Below are 23,996 nucleotides of genomic sequence, written 5' to 3'. Positions count from 1 at the left end.
TCCGTCGGTAATTATTATTAAAATCTTAAGTTAAGCGTGGTTAGGTTTATGGTCAACATCTGCAAGTTGAATGAGTCGGTATTAATCTCTCTTGGTAATATATTTGGGATTTACTTGAAAGTTAAAACTACTAATCTACTATCCACAAAATGTTTAAATAGAAGATAGGAAAAACCAAAAAAATCTGATTGAAAGAAAACAATTATATCGAGAAATTTTCTTTTCTGAATCAAAATTATTTTAACAAAAATAACAGTATAATTTAATGATCTGTGTTGGTGTTATCAATGTGTCACTATTTAAATTCAAATCCGCATAGTACATATTTTTAGACAAAAAAGAAAGAATCGTTCACTCGATCTTAAGGGTGACAGTGGTATTTTTGTATGTATCTTCACGTCTTAGACTATTAATAAGTTTTTGTTTCACTCGCATATTTATTTGTCTCGTGTGTAAGTTTGTCGAATGGTCGAAGAAGGCAATTCACTTAAGGCATTAGGTGAGGTATAGACGTATAGTAATAAGAGTTTTCCTTCCTGAATACGATGTCGTTTTCCAGTTACACGTATCAAAGCTTTATTTGAACGGACCCAGTCACAGTCTCACTCACTCAAATGTCACTAAGAGTTATTATTTTTCCGCCAAAAACAATATTACATTAAATTATTGGACGAAAACATTTTTTTTTAGAGAATCAAACCGAAACCGATAAACTTATATAGAGAAATAGAAAACTTCGTACTTTTGTTTTTTAGTTAAACAATCGGCACAGACATTTTCGCAACATGGAATAAATCTAATATAAAAAAATGAGAATCAAAACTTTAGAAGCTTGAAAAGTTGAATCTCTACTACAAAAATAGGTCACTTTGCGCTGGATTATCTAAAATGGATATGAGTTCAGAATAATTTGAACCAATGTGATGAGGCAGTAAGAGTTAAAATGTTTATTATAATACGGCTATACAAAACTGACCCACCATGGGTTCCACTCCATGTTCAAAAAATCGCTAGGCGCTAGTCGGCCGGTGAGGGTGGGCCTAGCGCCTAGCAAGAAAATCGAAAATTAAACGGGGATTAATCGGAGACTAGTTTTAAGGCAATTTAGTATTTTAAAAACATATTAATCCATTATAAATAAAAAAATTATATACTATTGTTTTTAAAATTGCATTAAACATATGGAAACAAAAAATTAAGGTCAAACTTACGATTTTTATACAAATTATGAACATAAGTGGGACATTTTGAATTTTAGATTTAAAAAAAAAAAATTGGGCTAGGCGCCGTCTAGGCGGTTTAGGCGGACAAAAATCGGATCACCGATTTTTTTTACCGATTTGGACAAATTCACCGCAGTCTCCATCCGATCAACGCCTAGGCGGCTAGGCAGCCGATTTTTAAAACGGGGGTTCCACCTGGTTCATTAATCGTTTTGTACGGGTCATGACTCGATCCGATACAAAGTCCAAACAGCACGGGTCATGACCCGACCATGGACTGTTGATATGTTTTTTTACGTTCATCAGGTCGCATCGTTATTACATAATTTTCATTTGGACAGATAAAACATGACAAATATACAGGATATATGTCGTATTTTTGGCATAGGGATTGCTGTAAAATGTTATTATGATTATTGAGATAAAGCGTATAATTGATCCACACACGTACTAATGACCCTAGATAATGTAGACATATCACGTGAGGAAAGCGCGTTACGTGGTCTTTTTATATTTGGACCCATCTCTAATTGCTTTTTAACTATTCAATTTATACTATATCCTTCGTCAGTTGTCACTATAAAAATTACGCGATTCAACACAGCTCATCATATTCCAAACTTGCTTAGAAATCATAAACTTTTTACGCTTTTATTTTTTAATCTTTATATAATACTTTACTGTTTTTTTTTCTTTTTTTATTCGTCTTCATGAAGTTAGAATCTTTTGGATATTTTTAAACTAAGCATATTATAAAGAATCAGATTCAACGATATCGTATTCTATCAACAATTGATTGAAGGATCAAAGATGATGGTGAATAATTTTACTTCTTGTTGTTACGGGCGAGTGAAGCTAAGAATAAATAGCTAAAGCAGATCACAGCCGTCGGATTGATTCTGAGATAGATACTGTACAACGCAGACTACAGTAAGACCAAACTGGTAAACGTGTGAAACCAAGCCACGTGTTTTCTTTGCTGTCAAGCTGCTGTGTTTAATTTCGACAATAGTTGGATGTTGACTTTTTTTTTTTTTTTTTTTCTCTTAACAATATTAATTCTAAAAGCTAAATTTATATTCACAAAAATTTCGAAGACGAAACAATCAAAACTGATTGACACAATTTAATTCGGATGGTGAGCATCATTATTTCAATCAAACCATAAGTTGTTTATCTAATTAAAAAAAGTGGATAAAATGTGTAGGTAGACAGTAGACATATTAGATGATATACCTAATGCAATTATTTATGGTTATTATGTAAAGTCGAAGCTATTTGATCTTATTTTAATTAGGAAAATGACCTCAATAATCATATTCGTTTATACTTTACTCTTCATGTCTCGTTCTTTACAAACGAGAAATAATGTCTGCTTTTATAATTTAATAGTAAGTCGTTATATAGGAACGAGAAATTTGTGGCCAAAAAAAGGAACGTGAAATAGTATCGCTTTTAATATGAAAATAATTCGTTATATCAATTTTGGCTGTTCAATTAATTTTCCAAATTTTAATTAAAATTGAAAAGTCATATATATTTTTTCTTTTACTTTTCGGTCCGTGGAATTGCTATTTACAGATGTAGTATACAAACTTTGTTCGCTGGCTTGTCTCTAAAACTATATGAATGCAATTGTAAAGAGTTAGGACCATCACTGAATGAATTTAATAATTATATAAACATTTTCATGCATTTTTGGTTGTTCGTAGCAAATGACAAAAACTCAGATTTGTCTTTATTCTCTATTTTTGGGAGGTTACAAAACTAGAAATGATAGTCCTATTAATTTTAATTAAACGAGATAAGGTTTAATTAAACGAGTGGAAAACAAACGCTTCAAATTAATATCTCTGGTCTAAATATATTGTCACCACTCATCGGTAGCTCCGTTTCCCATATTTAGTCCATTTAGTCACTTACCATAATCATTTTGAAATTTATTTACTCGTATTAAAACACACAGATTTCATATACTACAACTAATCATTCACGATGTAATCAGTCAAAGTAATTAAAGGAAAAACCAGTCAAATTTCTTGATGTAAACAAAAAAAACGCGAAGGTAAATTTGTTAGGAGAACACATTTAATGACCATTAATTTATGTATATATCTTCCAGCAAAATCTCACTTTAACGAAGTGCATTATCGTCTGTGTTAAATACAATCTGTCCCGTTTATTTAAATTAATATAAATGGAATATTTTATTAAATATCATTACATGCTTCAAATATTTGTAGTGGTATAAACAGTATGATCACTATATAAGACCATCCGCAGTGGTGTAAGTGTAAAGAAAGGGTGTAAGATTTTTCTTATTATTATAATTTAAAGTGAGAGCGAAAAGAGAGAGAGAAAGAAAGAGAGAGATAAAGTGGCTTACACCCGAGTGTAAACTTACACCCGGGTGTGAAGAGAGAGACAACTTTTACATTATTTCTGTATTTTAAAATAGATACACCACACGCAAGGATACACCACTGCGGATGTCCTAAGATAAAAACATTTCTTTTCCAAAATCATCACATATACAATATTTTGTATGAGCTAAACTAAATTTATTTCTAATACAATTACAAATGTTCAGTAACAAATAAACGCTTTTCACAATTCAAAGTCTAAAGTTTTTCGAAAACGTCAATGGCTTAGGTTTATATTGTTCAGGTCTTCTATTAATAGGATTGTATAAAAAGGAACCACATGTGATACATGTCATTGTTTGGCTATCATCGTGATAAGAAATTTGGAAAAAGCCTATCTATTCATTCCCTTAAGAAAATAGGCTACTGTGTGTATACGGATTTAGTATTTTTTTTATTTGTTTGGACTCACACAGAATTATTATTTATTAACAGTATTAGAAATAATAATAGTATATAGAATTCAACTAAAATTGAATTATTGGTATTTATTAAAAGATTATTAAGGAGGGTAAAGAAATATGAGAGAAAAAGAGAGAGAGAGAGAGAGAGGTAACGATTAGTTTAAAGGAGAGCCTCTGCTACGTTTTAGGCTTTGAAGTGATACAGAAGGCATTAGATAGATAGATAGATAGATTATTTTCACCATCACCATCACCATCACCGCCACTATCACAACATAACCCACCACTCTTCTTCTTCTTCTTCTTCTCTCTCTTTCTCTGTATCTAGAAACAGAGAGTTTTGATTCTCTCTGTTTTCAAATCTGTTTCTTGATATTAATGATTCACTAAGCTCTCTTGCTTTCGGGAGGATTCTGTTTTCACTGCTGCATTTTGGATTTTTGCGGTGAGTTTTCTTTTCTCTCCATAATCAGATTCTACATTTTTTCGAAGTTTTGATTCTAAATCGGAAACTGTATATTATATATGCTCTGTTATTAGTTCATTCACAAAAAAAAAAAAGATTAATCGGCGGCGGTGACTTTTGGTTTTGAGATTTGACTGTTGAGAAAAAAAAACGTCGGTGATTTGGTTTTCGAGGTATTTTTGTTTGTGTTCTTGCGCGATTTCTTCTTGTGCCATTTGTTTGGCTTTATGTCCTGAAGTTACTGATTCTAGTAATGGCTTTTGTCCACATTTCACTTGAAATTTGGAGGTATTCCATTATTAGTTTGATTCCTCTCTCTTTTTTATTCGTTTTTTACAAGTGTTCAAAGTTCATCGAAATCAGAATTTTCTAGTCGATTGCGATCGTCGGTAGTCTTTGCTCTCGATCTCTGGTTTTTTACTTTCTGATTTGACTTCACCACTTGTTTAGGAAAGTTGATGATTATTTGCAGTCCATAAATAAGAATCTTGGTTTAATTTTTTTCTGAAAATGTTGAATTGTTTGTTGATTATGAAGATGGATCGTAAGAGTTGGCCATGGAAGAAGAAATCCTCTGAGAAAGCAGCTACTGTCACAGAAGTTGTTGATCAGGTACTTTAATAACAAATCACACACTTTAACTTTCTCAGATTCGTTTTATTGAATTTCTAAGATTTTGTGTTTTTGATTCATGAAAAAAAAAAAAAAAAAACAGGAAAATGGGAAGAAGCCGAGTTATATCCAGATCTCATTTGATCAATACACGAATCTAAATGGTTTAAAAGATGAAGTTAAGAACTATGAAGAAAAAGTTATAAAGCTTGAAGATCAGATCAAGGATTTGGATTTGAAGCTATCTACAGCTAATGCAGATATTGTAGCCAAAGAGGTTTTAGTCAAACAACATTCCAAAGTTGCTGAAGAAGCTGTCACAGGTAATTAACACAAATAAATTTGCATGCAATTTGTGTGTGTTTTTCTTCTGAGTCACATGTTTTGATTGATGTTTGGTTTTTGATTTCAGGTTGGGAAAAAGCTGAAGCAGAAGCATCTGCTTTGAAAACACATCTTGAAACCGTTACACTCGCGAAGCTCACTGTTGAAGATCGAGCAGCGCATTTAGATGGAGCGCTAAAGGAGTGTATGAGGCAGATAAGGAGTTTAAAGGAAGAGAATGAACAAAAGCTGCATGATGTTATTGCTACTAAAACCAACCAAATGGACAATCTTAGAGCTGAGTTTGAGTCTAGGATTGGGGAATACGAGGAAGAACTGCTTCGGTGTGGAGCTGAGAATGACGCGCTTTCGAGATCGTTGCAAGAGCGGTCAAACATGCTTATGAGGATAAGTGAAGAGAAATCTCAAGCAGAGTCTGAGATTGAGCATCTTAAGAACAATATAGAGTCCTGTGAAAGGGAGATTAATACTCTCAAGTATGAAACTCATGTGATTACCAAAGAGTTGGAAATCCGTAACGAGGAAAAGAATATGAGCATGAGATCCGCGGAAGCCGCAAACAAGCAGCATTTGGAAGGTGTCAAGAAGATTGCAAAGTTGGAAGCTGAGTGTCAAAGATTGCGTACTCTGGTGAGAAAGAAACTTCCGGGTCCTGCAGCACTTGCACAGATGAAAATGGAGGTTGAGAGTTTAGGATATGGAGATCATAGACAAGATCATCGACAAAGGAGGTCACCGGTCAGACCATCTAGTCCACTTATGTCTCCAATGTCACACATGTCTCAGGTTTCCGAGTTTTCGCTTGACAATATGCAGAAGTTCCATAAAGAAAATGATTTGCTTACAGAGCGGTTACTGGCTATGGAAGAAGAAACAAAGATGCTAAAAGAAGCTTTGGCGAAGCGTAACAGCGAGCTTCAAGTGTCGAGAAACATCTGTGCTAAGACAGCTAACAGGCTACAAACCTTGGAAGCTCAAATGGTGAATAAAAGTCCAACGAAACGCGGCTTTGAAATGCCAGCTGAAATCTTCTCTCGTCAAAATGCTAGTAATCCTCCTAGTATGGCTTCAATGTCTGAGGATGGAAACGAAGATGCTAGAAGCGTCGCTGGCTCTTTGATGTCTGAACTCTCTCAATCCAACAAGGATAAAAACAATGCGAAGATCAAGAAGACCGAGAGTGCTAACCAGTTGGAGCTTATGGACGATTTTCTTGAAATGGAAAAGCTAGCTTGTCTACCAAATGGCTCAAACGCAAATGGTACGACGGATCACTCAAGTGCTGATTCCGATGGTGAGATTCTACCAGCGACTCAACTGAAGAAACGAATCTCCACTGTGCTTCAGTCTCTCCCCAAAGATGCTGCATTTGAGAAGATTTTGGCAGAGATACAATGTGCAGTTAAAGATGCAGGTGTTAAGCTACCTTCTAAGTGTCATGGAGCTAATTTGAATGGTGTTACAGAAGAAAAGGAGATAGCAATGTCAAATGAGACCACAGAGGAAAAAGTTACCATTGTCGAGGTAATAACCCAAGAGTTGTCTGATGCTCTTTCTCAGATATACCAGTTTGTTTCCTATCTTGCAAAGGAAGCAACGGCGTGTCAGGACACGTTTTCTGAAAACAGAACTTTCTCCCAAAAAGTTGAAGAATTCTCTGTCACATTCGAGAGAGTCTTGGCCAAGGAGAAGACTTTGGTTGATTTTCTGTTTGATCTTTCGCGAGTTTTAGTCGAAGCTAGTGAACTAAAGATCGATGTGGTGGGATTTCACACATCCACATTGGAGATTCACAGCCCAGATTGCATCGATAAAGTCGCTCTGCCAGAAAACAAAGCACTTCGGAAAGATTCATCAGGTGAACATTATCAGAATGGTTGTTCTCAGAGCTCAGATTCAGAGATTCCAGATGATTGCAACGGAACATCTGGCTATGAACCCAAGCTTGCAGCTAGGAAGTTTACATCAGAAGAGTTTGAAGGATTGAAACTCGAGAAAGAAAAAGCAGAGACAAACCTTGCACGTTGTGAAGCAGATCTTGAAGTAACTAAGACCAAACTACAAGAAACAGAGCAACTTCTTGCTGAAGTCAAATCAGACTTGGAATCTGCTCAGAAGTCTAATGGCATGGCTGAGACTCAGCTCAAATGCATGGTGGAATCATATAGATCTCTTGAAACTAGATCATCGGAGCTGGAAATCGAGTTGACTTCTCTTAAAGGCAAGATCGAAAACTTAGAAGACGAGCTTCACGGCGAGAAGGAAAATCACCGAGAAGCTTTAGCCAAATGCCAAGAACTCGAGAAACAATTACAAAGGTATATTAAACTAAACTAAACATTACTACTACTCTATTTTTCACCATAAAGTCTCTAAAAATCTCTAACTTCACTTCTACAAAACTTCAGGAACAACCAAAACTGCCCGAATTGTTCAGTAATCGAAGCTGATCCTAAAAGCAAACAGGTAACTTTCCAAACATACCAATTTATTACCTTACCTAACAGAGATTTCGGTTTTTAAAGTTGTAATTCCTGACATTGAATGTTATTATACAGGACAATGAACTAGCGGCTGCTGCAGAGAAGCTAGCAGAGTGTCAAGAGACTATATTACTTCTCGGGAAGCAACTCAAATCCATGTGTCCTCAAACAGAACAGGTTGCTTCTTCTCCAAGCCAAGAACAACAATCCCTAAACCCTGAAGAAGACGAATACGCAACTTTCACAAATCCTCAAGACAACAAATTGAGTTCGCCTTCAGACAAGGATACACCATCGATGACTACAATGAAATCTCCGGTAGCTTCGAAACATAGACACACGAAGTCAAACTCGTCATCGTCCTCATCAGGACTTACTCCTGAGAAACACTCTAGAGGATTCAGCAGGTTCTTCTCCACTAAAGCAAAGTAAAAATAAAATAAAATAAAAAAAGTATAAATCTAACTATGTTGTATGTTGTAGTATATCGTATCTATTGCTATATATATGGGGTTTTTTTTTTTCTCTGTGGAAATGTTATTTTAACTTTAGTGTTTTTTTTTCCCTCTTTTTTTCTTTTTCTGTACTGACAACAATTTGGTGTTGAATTCTATGGCGTGTAAAGCAAAATGTCAAGCTACCAAATCTCGTTTTCTCAGTTCTCTGTGTTATTTTTTTGGGATATCATATCTGTTTCTTTCAAAAATACATCAATTTAATATTTTTTCTCATCTTTGAAATTACAAGTTTTCTTGTTCTGTAAACAAACAATCAGGTTTCTCAAGGGTTAATGAAATCTCAATTTTGGACATAGCCCAGCCCATTTAATTCTCATGGGCTACTTTTCTTTTACGAGTCTGAGAAGCCTAGCATTCGCAATTTCGCATCATTTACTCCTTTTTCAGTCGAATCATTGTTTTTTGTAGTTATAAGATAAGGAAAGTAACTTTAATTAATATTCTAAAACTTAAATTAGTAGTTGTGAAATCACATCCCGTCGGTTGACAAAAAAGAAATTCACATCTCTTCGAATAGCCTGTACATGAATGTGAGTTTTGGACTAGATTGGTTTTATCATTTCCACGACTCGATAGTTTGTATGCTAAAGAATAATAACGAGAACATTTTTGGAAGGGCGGCAAAAACAAAAGAAATCAAGAAAAAATGTCTCACGGATGAACACTCCGATGGATTGATTAGGATTAGTGCAATAATCATAATTGTGGAACTACACCTTTTTAAACAATTAGAGATCATTTACTGATAATCAATGTTTTGACAGTTTAGCTACTGCTTGTTTAATAGGGTATCACATGTTCACGTACTCAACACCTACACACTATCACGTCTGATTCTGACCTATATCACAATTCATTTACTTAGACTTGTCAGACAGTCTTCTTTTCATTTTAACGGGCTACAATACAATCATGTATGATGTTTAAAATGATTTATAAAGCATCTGCTAGTGCAGACGTTATTGATCAAATGTTTAGCCAAAAATTAATATTTCTACACCTTTTAAGACGCATTTTCTTGCTTACCGTAAGTGTACACTTTTCAGAAATTTCAACGTTGTACTGTGAAAGATCTAACTTTTATGAGTCCCGCGCAATGCAAAAATTATCATTGGTAGAATATTTCAGAGAGCTGTCTTCATACCTAAAGACAGTATATACAGTCCTAATTAACTAAATGTGTTGGTGATACTCAGATTCCTTCTTTTTCTGAAAGAAGCTACAAACTATATATTCCACCAATTAATCTGACAGTTTATAAAATTTTCGCTGGAAACAAATTTAATCTTAATTAGGTATTTCTGAAACTCAGACAAGTGTTTGTGTGTGTGTACTTTTGTTAAGTCATTGTCATTGAAGACAGCTAATATTAAGATTTGGGTTTTGTCTTACCATTAACCCTACATATAAATAGTTTGCGCTTATAAATTAAGATTTGTTCAACCAAAAATAGTAAAGATTCTGATTATGATATATTACCGAATGTATTATACCATGTGGCTTTGATGAGTATCCTTGTCGTTCACTCTGTTTGGTTAATCATTTTTTGGTTTGGTCAGGTTTTTGAGATAACATGGTTTTCTTACATTTATTAAAAGCTGTATGCGTTTCCAACTTTCTTACCATATCGCTCATCTCTAATAAAAATTCTACTTTTGCTAAGACAACGGCCGAGCCATTGAAAGAAATTCAATATATTTCTTTATAGTTGACTTATGTATAATATTAACATAGCACTTTCGTAGACACATGTATTCGTATTTGTCTACATCAACTCGTTTTGAGGGAAGTGGAAATATTGCTTTCAACAAAAAGTTAGAACGATCAATGAGATTTTGAATAAATATTCGGCTAAAATTTTGGAAGTATAGTTGACCTGATTACAAATCAAATAATTTCAGCTAATGCACATTCAGTGGCTCTCTAGTGATTTAATCACTACTTATGGTCAATACATATTCATTGCAATCATTATGGACCGTCCTTTTTTTTGGAGGAAAATTCATAGTATTAACACGTCGGCTTTATTTTATGTTATAAAATCATTACAATTCATATTTTGGACAAATTTTTACATTTTCTAACATTAAATTTTTTTTTATAAAAATAGCGAGAACATGTGTAATAGTTTATGCATGATAGTATTATCGCTATATAACACTATCAATATTAAAATCCGTATAATGCATATTGTTTGACAAACAAAAAAAACAAAAAAAGTTGAACAATCAATTTTTTTCTTAATGATCAGCTTTTAACAACAAACAATCCATGGGCTTAACAAAATTTAAAAACAATACAAAATGAAATATGGACAAAAAGGAATATATATTTGTTTGGAAAAATAAACGAGGGTTACATTCGTGGTGTAGAGTTTAGTCAGTAGATGAGGCTTATGTTAACTATTTAATTAGTTCAAATGTACATATAATAAGCTCATTAATGGTATGCAAGTCCATATTACACCTTCAACCACACAAAAAAAAAGTTTTTTCTACACCGCATAACTTAAAAAAAATCTGAAAATTTCCTTTTTGATAAAAGTCAATCTCAGTTATTATTCTTCTAAGGCTCTCCTGTTTTTGTTAAAAAACTATTTTTGAGTTTTACGGCTCACTAGAGTCCCGCATTTCAATCAATATTTATTTTCGTTAAAATATGTTGAAAAATAAAAAATAATTAAACGAGAGTTCATCGTGTGGACTTGTGAGGTTTTAAGGAAACACGACCGTCCGCAGTGGCGGAGGTAGTGAAGAGGGAGGGGGTCAATTGACCCCATAACATTTATGATTTTTTTGTTTTTTTAAGGTAAATGACAATAATTTATGGATATTTTAGTTTAATTTATCCATAATGACCCCTATGCCAACAATCAATTCCTTAATTTGATCCCTCACATGTTTATTTTTTATTTAGCATTAATTCATTTTTCATTTTTTGTTTTATATTTTTTCTAATATATGGCTACAAATCTCTAAAATTATGGTACATATAAATTTTTTAGATATATTCTATTTTTTTCCTTAGTTTTTTTTTAAATTTTTCTTAGAAATATTTTATTTAGTTTAAAATAAATGATTTAATATTAATATATAATTAAATAAAAAATAATTAATTATATATGACTCCTATCAACTAAAATTCTAGCTCCGCCACTGACCGTCCGTTGTACGGTCGGAAGAAGGAGCATTTAGGTAAAAAATAATTGAAAACGCATGCGATATGTTTGAAGGTTGCGTTAAATCTGAGCCGTCAAAAACATTAACGTGGGTCATCATATACCATTCTTGATAGTATTCGATCATAACTCGAAGGTATAAATAATATTGTAGGGATCTACTTTTATACTCCCTCTGTTCCTAAATACTTGATGTTTTGGTTTTTCTCCTTGTTCCTGAATATTTGATGTTGTAGAATTTATTTAATGTATTTATTTTATTTAAATTAATTAATGATAAAAAGTGGAGTTGAGTGTGTTTTTGGACAAAGAAAATGAAACTTGTGAAACTTTCCATTCTCATTTACGAACCAATCATTATTTACTCTCAGTGAAAAAAGCTTCCCATTCCCATTTATGCTCATTGATTACTCTCATTGAACATCACTACTTATTCTTTGCCATTTACGAACCACTCACCATTTCATCTTTTCTTTCTTTTTTTCTTCTTGTTAATCGTTTTTCTCTTTCTAAATGAAGCAAGAAGAAGCTAGAAAAAAAATGAAGGAAGAAGAAGGAGATTTGAATCATGTTCAACCTACTCAAACCGAATCTAACACTATCCGGAGATTTGATTTGAACAAGCCATATGACGAAGAAGAAGACCAATCGAAGAATGTGTATCGGATTTATGATATCAATTCTAACTCCACCAGAGAATTTGATTTGAACAAAACATTTTATTATGATGTAGGAGAGCTGCATCCTGACAAGGGCATGGAAGATACTATATTGACGATGCTGAGGATATATTTTCCTGACTCTTATTAATTTGGTATTTTCCAAATGTTTCCTATTTTATCGGCTTTGTTTAGATTATCTTTCTTTTTGTTTCCTATTTTATCGGCTTTGTTTAGATTATCTTTCTTTTTGTTTTCTATTTTATCGGCTTTGTTTAGATTATCTTTCTTTTTGTTTCCTAATTTCTTTCATTTTTGTTATGAACATGAAAGGAAAAAAATGTAACTCGGCAGAAGACCAAATCTATAAAAAAAAATTAAGCTATATAAACTCCTTTTGTTTCCTAATTTCTCTCCTTTTTATCTGTTCTTTTTTGTTTCCTAATTTTACTCTTTTTGTTATAAAACGTGTGAAGAAATGTATTGAGAAAAGACCAAATCTATATAAACTCTTTTTTATTAGTAGGAAAGCCACCAAGTTTGTTCCTTTAAATTTGGAGTTTTGTATTTTGCAAACGTAAATCATCAAATATAAATTCAAAAAGTTCTTCAATAAGTAAAAGATCTTACAAATTGTATCAGCCGATTAACAAAATAAAAAACAAACATACAATGACAATAATAAAAACTTAGGTAGCTAAGTAATTTACTACATCTCGTACTAAAATAGGATCACAAGCCATTTGTGAAGGTAGATTACCTTCTTTCTCCAAGATGGATTTCTTCAAATGTGGGATTTTGTACTTGTTAGAGCCTCGGACTTTCATAATTTCTTGCATGCATGATTGCAAAGTCAAAAAAATCCGGTTCACTTGGTTTGAGGGATATTCATCAAATGAATTTTCTACCGCGGAAACAAGTTCTTCTATCGTCTTCGGACACACCTTGTGTTGTAGTGTTTGAATGGCACTAAAAAATCCAAGATCTAAAATATTCAAGTCGGGCGAATTCGGTGGTTGACACATCAACCGAATATCAAAGCCATGATGAGAAGCAACTATTCGGAATTCCTCATCTCTCGGGTCAACGTGAGTTCTTGCATTATCTTGTTGAATAAAAATTGTTTTCCCGAAATCCTCTTGTGGCCATCTTTCACGAATTCTCGGTATAACTTTTCCAATTAAAAACTCCTTAATATTTTCTCTCTTGATGGAAGTCATCGGCTTTAACTCCAAAGTACCCGCTTCTCGATTTCTACTTCGTCTTTGAGCCGGTTGCATTGTAACAAATGGAAACACTCCTATTTTTCCCGAAAAAAGTTCATTTCCTTCTCCATCAAATCTTGGACGAGCCATGGCGGCTAAAAACATTACCTTCCCGATGTAATTTTTACTTTGACATGTACGATATGGCTCTTCTTCAATAGGATGCAAGTAATAATTTTCTTTCTTTTTTGTCATATAAAACCATTTTTCGTCGATATGCACAATATTGTACATATCAACAAATTTCGGGTGATCGGGCAAAGTACTATTATCGAGCATGGAGACACAAAATTCTAGTCGAGCTCTCATATTACCTTCCTTCAAACATGGCTTGATGGCATTTGAATGTCGTCTTATGAGCCCATTTTTCAGACATCGAAACAATGTCGTACGGCTCACGTCCAAAGATGCCGCCAATGACCGTAACGTTTTCCGACGATGGAGTGGAATATCAACAATTCGATCAAGATCAATTTGAATTTTCTTCGCACCACATCTACCCTTTTTCTTATGTGATACATCAACAACTTCACCATTAGGAGTATTCTTAGCCCGCTTCCAAATTCTTTGTACCGTTTGTAACGGTACGGAGAATAAATTAGCGACTTCCGTTGTATGAATCTTCTTCAATTTACCGTTGTTGCTTCTTTCCAGTAGAGCAAGATAAACCTTTAGTCTTTCTCCATCTGTCATTTTTTTATTGTGATAACTAGCTTCTTGAAGACTTTGTGATATCCCAACACTTCCTCCTATCAAAAACATTTTGAAAAATAAAATGTTAAATAAAATAAGAATCCTTGTGAACACGAAGATCTAGTGAACTCCACAAACAATAAGAAGCACCAAGAGCTTTCCATGTCATACAAGTCGATGCATAAGAAAAACTGGGTAACTTTATGTATCATATAAAAACTTAACTAAAAACAAACTAAAGAACATGATTCATTTAATTCTCCGTGAACTCATAAACTCATGATAAATAAATCCCCCATATATTAATTGATGCATTAAATTATGGATTAAATTTCTACATTATGATTTTTAAAAATTAGATATATATGCAGTGTCTAACAAATAAATAAATAAAAATACCTGAATTTATGTAAGAAAAATCTTCTTGTTCTTGGTTGAGTGGAACGCCCAAACAATTCTCCTGTGAAGTTTCTCTTGTTGGACTTTTGTTCAAATCAAACAAATATTCTTGTTCATTGTTTTGAAGCGGTAAATTTTGATTAAAGCCATGAGAAGCCATTGTTGAATTTGACTAAATGGTGTAAACCTACGTTGATATATATAGAAGGTTAGTGGAATATAGTTATTGGTTTTGGCTCCAATCTAAATTTTTCTGTTTTTGAGTAACATAATTGTGGCTCCAAGTTTAAAAATTTCAATCATTTTTGAGCAAACAAATTTTATTTCGAAAGTGGGAAATTAACATAAGAGTGATGAAGGAATCTGAAACGTTTAGAGTGCTATGGAGTATGGAGTAGATAACTTGTAGCATGTGTACGTAACTCTTACTTTGCATGTGAACACAACACACGTTATCTGTTATCTGACATTTCAATAATGAGATGTTTTAATTAAATAATACAGAATTTTTTTTCTTAATTTATGTACATATCTTAAAACATCAAGTATTCAGGGAACAGAGGGAGTAGTTTTTATCAGATTTACAAAGTTTGGGTCCACTTGCATGTGCTATTTCTCAGACATTGATATGACTTCCCCAATGTATACATCTTGTAGTCGGAAAAAAAAAATGTATACATTTTGTTAACATCCCAATTTATTTGTTTTTTTGGTCGTCCCTAATATTAATTTATAAATAGTTTTTATCATGATTTTATAGTCGGTGATATTATTTGTAATCATATTGATATTTAGATGTCATGTTACATAAGATCGAAGAATATATTGTGGTATAGCTAATGTTATAGAAATATTATTATTTTTTATCAAAAAAATTATATAGAAAAATGTTAATGAATTATTATGATTTGGTTATTCCCTGGTAACTGGTGAAGATTGGAGCAACTCGTGGAATTGCTTCAGAACTTTTATTCCAGACGTGACTACCAATGCCAAATAGCAAATACATTATTGTGGATGTCGGAATCCGCAATACAAATTTTATGATGTGTATCGGGTCATCTAATCTTGCTAATTCGAATAGCAATCGTCAAAAAGAAAACAAAAGAGTGAAGTATGTGTATCCGTTTATTGCTCCAGAAATTCAGTCCACCTTACAATGATCTACAACCCCTATTTATAACTACATCGTCGAAATCCGTTCCCCCCAATCTAGCCGCGAATCACGTCTTTATTATTATTTTCGTTTCGAATTTTCTCCAATCTGTGAATTCCGTATGACCCGCACTTTATTTACTTCGCAGATTCCGACGTTACATTCGAGTTGGATTTGAAATTAAGTGGGCTTTTCATCTCATCATATGGGCTAGCTTGACGGCCCACTTCGTTTCCTGAATCCTAAACTTTCTGGGCCGGATCCGAATTACGGGATCCGACACCAACAATTATTCCATGGCAGTGATGTTTTCTTTTAACCAACCAAACGCATTTCTGTAGTGATTAAAGGAAAAGGCCAGAAAAAGGGCATGATAATTGTGAACAATAAAATTATATTTTCCTGCTTCTGCATGGGTGTGTATGCACAGTGTTAAAATTCTTTGTCATTATCCTGGAATCAGCATTTCAATGCTTTCATAACTATTTATTTATTAGTTCAACAGTCGTAACTTTTAACGGCTAAAAAACTGCCGTTTCCAAAGAAGGCATCCTTGGCCTTGGGATTACTTGTTTGGACGAGGTCGCACAGTAACGTACTTCTTAAAAACTTCAAAAAGTAAAACAAGTTTTGCGAATGAACTAAATCGATATCATTCTATATGCAATTCTAATTCCACTCGTGTGAATGAAATGAGTTTCCATTTCTTCAAATGTAACAAATCTAGATATACATTCTTTTAATTTGGTTAAACTATATATGTACACAGATTTACATTATATTAAACTCCTTGAGTGGAGTATAGATATTATAGAAATGGACAAAACCAAATTATAAGAAGAAAAATAGCATTCATCACTGATATGATATAATAGTCCATCACTGGGTTGTACAGATAATCACACTACCACAACGAGAAAAATTATCAGAGTATCTGCTTATTTTCCCCCCTACAAATCTTGGAGGTATCTCTAAAGTTGGTCTCGTTCTAATTAGAAACATTTACCCTATTGTACCCCAAAATCACCAAAATTTTTAGAAAGCTAATTAAAAACAGATCTTTATGCTTAATTAAAAATAAAAACCCTAATTAAATATATGTGGATTGAAGCATAGAGGTGATGAGAGACTTGAAAGCTACTTCCTCACAAGGGATAGTGAGACCCATGTTGTGCTCGAAGCCAAACTCTTCCTCAGCTTGTTGTAAAAGAAGCTGAAACTCGGGTCGGGTCAAAAACGAAATGGGTAAGACGTACCTGACCCGATTCCCTCCTACGTAGACCACGAAGTGACCTTTGGGAACATCCAGAGGAAGAGAGTCTCCAGCATGTTCATGTTCGTCGTTATACTCACTGCTCTGTTTCTTTCCCAAACTTGAACACCTCTTCAAGATTTGCTTTATCATAGTCGTTTGGGTCAGCTTGCTCCGGTTTATAATCGCCATTCCTTTGAGAGTGAAATGGGGTTTTCTTTGTTATCTTTTATGTTTTTGTTGTGGTTTGCTATAGGAGTGAGGAGAGACTGAAGAAGGGTTTGTTGAGTTGGTATTTATGGATGCTTACATTAAATATATAGAGAAAGATATAGAGAGCTTTATAAATAAATTTATATACTGCTTTATTATATTAGAGTCTTGTGATGGGTCTAAGACTCACTAGACAGATCCTAGTATTGGACTGGGTCAGTGTTTTTTGTTTAATTAAGGTTTGGAAGAAAAAATATTTTGTTTTGGTGTGTTGTTTATTATATAAGAATATATATGTATAAGACCAATTATAGGTGGAGGGCTTAAACCTCAAATGAGGATTTTATTTAATAATAGTTCAAAATTATTAGCCCATTTTTATTTGTATGCGTGGTCGGAGCCACTAAATTCTCTATCTGAGGACTGGTTCTTGTAACATTTCTATATAAAATGTATATACAACTATTTTTAGCTAGTGTACATATATATATCCTTTAACAAAAACTATTGTCACAATATATGCATGTATATATGAAGAGGTGATTTTGAGGCGTGGGGTAAAGTAAGATGTGTTTGTCTCGATATATGAAGTATGTGTCTGCTACGGAATAGATATTTGTTGTACCTTGTTAAAAAAAAGATTTGTCAATTCGTTGTACGTTTACATAATGTATATATATATACAATATAAAATTATTTGCGTGGAGGTTTTTTGTTTTGTTTGATAACATCTGTTGTCGAAGCTAAATATTAATTTGGTTGAAGATGGAGAGAAAATGGAACGTACGTAGAAAAGCGACTCTTGGTTCATCAGGTTTAGTTTGAAAAAGATAGCAAATATAAAATGTTATAAAACTTCGATGAATGAAAATTAATGGCACCATTAGTCGCAATAGAGGCTGTATCTAACTTTCAACATGGATTCGAAGTTGTAAATTTTCTAACTAGCTTTAGGGCCACACAAAAAGCACATTACTTATTTATACTTCAAAAATAATAAAACTAGACCTTTTTTTTTTTAAGAAACTAAAAACAGGAATTGAGATATACTAATTATGCAAAAGCTAATGCTTACAAAGAGTGGAAGCCATGACGTACTTCTTTTGTAGTCTCAGTCTAAACATCGATAAGCTAAGAGCCTGAGACTAAACGATGATTAGAAAACCAAAAAGGGTAGCTTATCGATGAGATGGTGAAAAGGACAATATAATGCAAACGTCAAGGACTAAGGACAGTACCCTAGCCAATTAAGGCTTCCTCAATTAATATTCCTGCCATTGCAATTATGTATGCACATGCACGACCCAAAACCCATCCCATTCATATCATATTCTATTTTTCTGTTTATTGTTTTTGTTGATTTGGAGATTCATGTTCAAATCCAAAATTGTTTTCAAAATTAATAGTCGTCACCGTATAAATCTTGCATTAGACCAAAAGACGATGATCAATTTTTTTTAAGCTAAAGAAAGGAGTTTAATTATTGTGTTTAGTGGTTCATATTTTAATACTTTATATATATAGTGCATATTACATGAAAGTTATGTTAGCTCGTCTGCATCGCGTAGAATGTAGATGTAAGGTAAGCTAAGAAATGCAAATACTTTTAATCGCTGTAGTTTACTGGTATGGCTCACTTTTTCTGGTCTCTTGTAGTTTCGTTTATGTTTTGGTAATTAAAAACCAATAAAGAGAGAATAATATCGACCTATGACTAAAAAAGATCAACGATCAAAACGTGGATCAGAAGGTGCTTGGGTAGTTGAACGGACATTGATTCAGTTGCTCAATGAAATGATGAGCGGTGGAAAAAAACGAAATGGTGTGTTTGTGATTGGTGCAACGAATAGACCGGACACGATGTATCCTGCGATTACAAGACCAGGGAGGTTTGGGAAACATCTCTATGTACCTCTTCCAAACTCTGTTCAACGAGGTTTGATTCTGTAATATCTTGCGAGGAATGTTCCATTAGACCCAATTGTTGGCGTTGTGAGAATTTTCACAATAACTATAGTTCAAGATTATTAAACGTGTATCATTTTGGAACAGAAATATAGCAATCTTTATGTTCTTTCCAAAATGATGTTCCTTTTTTAAAAAATTTAAGACAACTGATTTACATAAACCCGTCTAAACCACAACATCAGAAGACAAAAAATAATAATATGTCAAACACAGTTCTTTAAAGAATCTCCAGCACCCTGAAAGAAGAACGACGAAAGCACAAAATCCGCGATAAAGATTCCGACAAGAGACATGACAACTGCAGAAGTTGTAGATTCTCCTACACCTTTAGCACCTCCCGTAGTGGTTACTCCCCAAGAACAACTAATCACCGATATTATAGCTCCAAAGACTTGAGATTTAATCATGGCACTCACAATGTCCCATGGTCTAAGTGCTCGGTGAGCCGAGTCCATGATTATGTTAATGCTGATCCCGTAAACTGCATCAGAGAGAAGAGCGCTTGAAGCCATACCAACAGTGAAACACATGAGTGTCAGAAACGGTAATGCCAGACACGAGGCGATGACTCTTGGTGTGATTAGATAATCAATCGGATCTGCTCCCAAAACACGGAGTGTATCAGTTTGCTCTGAGACTTGCATTGTCCCTAGTTCAGCTGCAAATGCGCTTCCCATTCGTCCAGCAACAACAATCGATGTGATGACTGGACTAAGCTCTCTAGAGAAGGCTAAAGCCAAGACACCTCCTATGGATCTATTAAGACCTAGTCTAGTGAATTCTCTAACAAACTGGATCGTGAAAGCCATACCAACAAATGTAGAAGTCAGAAGACAAACTCCAAGAGATTTCGGTCCAGTTCTCTCCAGCTGTTGAAGAGTGTTTCTCCAGTGAATCTTACCCTTTAAAATCCGGAGAACGACTTGTCCTGCTATAATCGGAACTGATAAACCTCTCCAAATGTACTTAGAAGGTGACCATTTGCTGAACGGAAGCTCGGCTTCTTGAGTCGGTTCGCTGATTTCAGTAGAGGTTTCTTCTTCCAACATAGACATGGACGGGTGACCGTCATTAGCATTCAAGTTGACATATAATCTTCTTCGCCGTAGAAGATTTGAAATCCCATAAGACTGAGTCTTTCCAGTGAAACCAACTTGACAAAGCTTTGGGGGCTTAATACCAATCGAAGCATCAAATCTTGGAAGGACTCTGCAAAATTTCAAGAATCCAAGATAACATTCTTAGAATCAATCTGACAAAGAGGAAAGCTTTTTAAAGTTGTACCTACACAGAATACCTATGAGGGAAACAAAACGATTGATGGATACAACAAGTCTGCATCATTGTGGAGCTCACTGATTCAGTTTCCACCTCTTAGCCTGTCAATTTTTAGCAGTGTTCAAACATATTTGGAATAATAAACCCAGATTTTGAGTTTAATCGCAGCAAGAGCAAAAAAAAAAACATAAGACAATCAAATAGAAGAATTAGGACACAACAGAGTTTGCATAGGAGATCCAAATCGAGGCAACAAGGTTCCGGTTTCCTGAACAATTAACCAATCTCTGACTGACTCTGAGGCAGTCAATTTCGAAATCCCAGTCTAAGACTATTGATTATGTACCGAACCAATCTAGGTGAAATCTCTACTAGAGAACGTAAAAAAAAACAACTAGGTTTATCAATATTCTTACTGATACAAAACTTGAAAACTTACATTTAGAAACGAAACCAAAGCTAAGAAGCTTGCTTGAGAGGACTCATGGAGAGAGAGAAATTAACACAGGCCAACACAAAAGAGGAAGACACAGCTACCAGTTGCAAAACTCGCTATCTTTTCTCCAACAAAAAAAAAAAGCAATGGCAAAACAAAAGTTGGGCCATAAAGCCCAATATTTTATAATTAAAGCGTGGGCTTTTAAGCCATTAACGTCTGGTCCACTTGTACTTTACACATACTAGAGTTTTTGCAACTTCACGACAAATTAAGAAGATGGTTTTTTTTTTTGGCTCAATTGAACAAAAATGAAAAACTACGTGATTTAAGTATTGTAAGCATGTTATTTTCGTCGACATTGGAATATTTGAGGTTCTATAATAGTACCATTTACTGTGTTATTTATTTTGTATAAAGTCTATAAAGATATTTTTTTTAAAAAGTTTTCAGAGGACAACAATATAATTGAAACGCTAAAATTTCATGTCTACATTTTTACTACTCTTTTATCATTTACTACTAGCAATTTAACAAACTAATATTTATGGTTCTTGCCAACAACTCTGTTTTTCATGAACGCACTAAACACATCGAGTCTGATTGCCACAGTGTGAGAGAAAGGTTAGTTGCAGGTTGTTCAAATTACTTCACATAAATACACATCTTCAGCTTGCAGATCCTTTCACCAAGCCACTATACCCGACTCTATTCAAGCAAATGATAAGTAAGATGAGTCTCTTAAACATCTTCGTCTCATCTTGAGGGGGACTATTATTATATATAGTTTCATTTGTGTTTATTTCTCATTATATAGTTTAGTGGAGTCTGTATAGAATGGTTTAGCTTGGTCTAGAGGCTTTGGTTTAGGCCTGGTCAAATGTATATAAACCCCCAATTGTATAGTTTTATATTAATTAATGAGAATGAGAGTTTTTTACTAATAACTTCTTGTGGTCTATCAGATAAACTCTAAACAATGTCTAATTAAAGACAAAGATATATGTGTTTTGCCCAAAAAAAAAAGATATATATGTGCGTGAAGAAAACTGAAAAGAGAAATGGTGGTGGTCACGTGACAGTGATACTTGGTAACCTTTACGGAGACAACAACGTTATCTTTTTCTTCAGCCGGTCCGTTCTTTAAAAGCACACTCTCTGTACAATATATGCCTCTCTACGTTTTATATACTCACGTTTTGCCCTACTCTACACTACAGAGTACAGACCAAAAAACATTACTTCACCTACACAATAACACCAAACGTGATTCTATCAAATTGAATGCAAGCGTTTAGTAGAGGGTCTCAATTCTTAAAAAATCTAACTATACTAGATGAAATTAGAAAAATAAGTTAAGGAAATTCTGATATTGGTTGCTTTAGACCACTATATTTGTCGCATCTTACAATGATAGAAGATATTCAATATTTGTCTTTGTTTATACTTTTTATTTATATATATATATATATATATATATATATATATATATATATATATATATATATATATTATGATTATTTATTTTAATCGGAGTTGTTTTGTTAAGGTTTTTAGAGTTTTCATATATGTTAGAATATTCAATTGTTACGGGTTTTTTTTTTTTTTCAATTGTTACGGTTTTAGCGAAACATTTCTTCATTTTTGGTAGATCGATAGACAAAACTCAACAATGTAAAATAAACGAGTTCCTTGCATTGTCGTTATGTCCGCTATGAACAAATTTTTTTGGCAACTGGAATGTTATTATTGAAGCTTGATGTGTAACCATACAAGAACATAACCGATACATAAGGAAAACTAAAGTTGACGAACGAATTAATGTTTCCAAAAACTAAAACTGACGGACGATATATGAAATGTCCCAAAAACAAAGGTCCAAACAAGGGAAACGATAGAAACTAGAAATGCAAATCGGCTACAAAGACTCATTTCAGTACCTTCCATAGGAAACGTGTAACGAAAAAACAAAAACGTGTCTTAAGATCTCATGTTTTTGTTTCGCTGGTAGACAATGTATAACTAATTAACTCTTTTCTCTGACTCGGCAAAACCATGGCCCTTTCGTTATTGGAAAAAGTGTTCTATACGGTTACTTATAATTGTAATTTCGTATATAGATGTGTATAAATGATAGAGAGAAAGCATAATATAATGTGTGATGCATGTGCATGGGATGGGCAGATGGGGCCCGCGGGCTTTACAAGGCCCATAAAGCTAAAAGAAGAGGAGAGGACCACGTGGCAGGGAGCTAGCTAGTTCTACAAGTGGAGTGGATACTAAGAAGTAAGAAAGTAGGAATGAGTTGAATCTCGTGATCGCACTGTTTCTACTATTGGCAATGCAGTGTTGCTTTCGTCTAGGGTTTCAGAGCTAGCCCCCTCTTCCTTAATTATTTCTTTTACACTTTACTTTTCTCACCTATCCAAGTCCAACCATACATAAAATTGCACTACCACAACAACTTATATATGTGTGATGTGTCTATTTGCGAAATATCTTGTGTATAGAAATGTATAAGCTAGCTAAGGAATTACATTTTCGAAAGACATATATTATTATTTGGAAGTTCTAGTTTCTGTTCTTTTTTTATTCATGGCCAATGATTCTTGAAATCTCCACTCCCCGATACATTATTGAATTTGAAGTTTAACCTCTCTAAAGACTGATCTCTCTCATCAGATCAAACCGAATCCCAGATATTAGCATACTTTCAAGTTTAACTAACGGTGTAAGTAAAAAAATTCTATGTCTTTAACATTTTCTTAGATAAGTTTCATAAATGTTACAAAGGATGATCATTCTCAATCATATGTAGCTAATGACTATCATTTTTGATTACATGAGTGTTCACTAATGAGAGTTATATTACTTGTCGGTAATGCTCTTTGTCTTTGTTGGTGATTGTTTCTAATCCCTTTCGTGATGATTGTAACAAAACTGATCCTTAATTATTTATTGAATCATTCAAACGAAAAAAAGAAGAAGATAAGTTTCACAAGTTTTCTCACTTATATATATGTAA

The 23,996-nt window shown here is 33.7% G+C and overlaps 3 protein-coding genes across 3 annotated transcripts; 1 reads left to right on the top strand and 2 right to left on the bottom strand.

Moving 5' to 3' along the window:
* The first annotated feature begins 4,205 nt into the window (after positions 1-4,205).
* On the top strand, positions 4,206-8,614 carry LOC9329132 (filament-like plant protein 4). The gene is made up of 6 exons (XM_002893025.2): positions 4,206-4,495; positions 5,054-5,128; positions 5,232-5,451; positions 5,541-7,791; positions 7,882-7,939; positions 8,032-8,614. The coding sequence occupies exons 2-6, from the start codon at positions 5,054-5,056 to the stop codon at positions 8,386-8,388; spliced, it is 2,961 nt and encodes a 986-aa protein (XP_002893071.1). The 5' UTR covers positions 4,206-4,495; the 3' UTR covers positions 8,389-8,614.
* An 8,041-nt stretch (positions 8,615-16,655) lies between these two features.
* On the bottom strand, positions 16,656-17,376 carry LOC9329131 (auxin-responsive protein SAUR50). The gene has a single exon (XM_002890309.2). It carries the CDS (start codon positions 17,266-17,268, stop codon positions 16,915-16,917), a length of 354 nt encoding a protein of 117 aa, XP_002890355.1. The 5' UTR covers positions 17,269-17,376; the 3' UTR covers positions 16,656-16,914.
* Positions 17,377-19,303: 1,927 nt separating this feature from the next.
* LOC9329130 (protein TRIGALACTOSYLDIACYLGLYCEROL 1, chloroplastic) lies at positions 19,304-21,080 on the bottom strand. The gene is made up of 3 exons (XM_021012090.1): positions 20,975-21,080; positions 20,555-20,636; positions 19,304-20,466 (listed from the first exon to the last, which is right to left on the bottom strand). Exons 2-3 carry the CDS (start codon positions 20,599-20,601, stop codon positions 19,461-19,463), a joined length of 1,053 nt encoding a protein of 350 aa, XP_020867749.1. The 5' UTR covers positions 20,602-20,636; positions 20,975-21,080; the 3' UTR covers positions 19,304-19,460.
* Positions 21,081-23,996: the final 2,916 nt, after the last annotated feature.

Source organism: Arabidopsis lyrata (assembly GCF_000004255.2).
Source record: "Arabidopsis lyrata subsp. lyrata unplaced genomic scaffold ARALYscaffold_1, whole genome shotgun sequence".
Taxonomy (NCBI): Eukaryota; Viridiplantae; Streptophyta; class Magnoliopsida; order Brassicales; family Brassicaceae; genus Arabidopsis; species Arabidopsis lyrata.
This window is presented reverse-complemented; position numbering and strand designations above follow the sequence as displayed.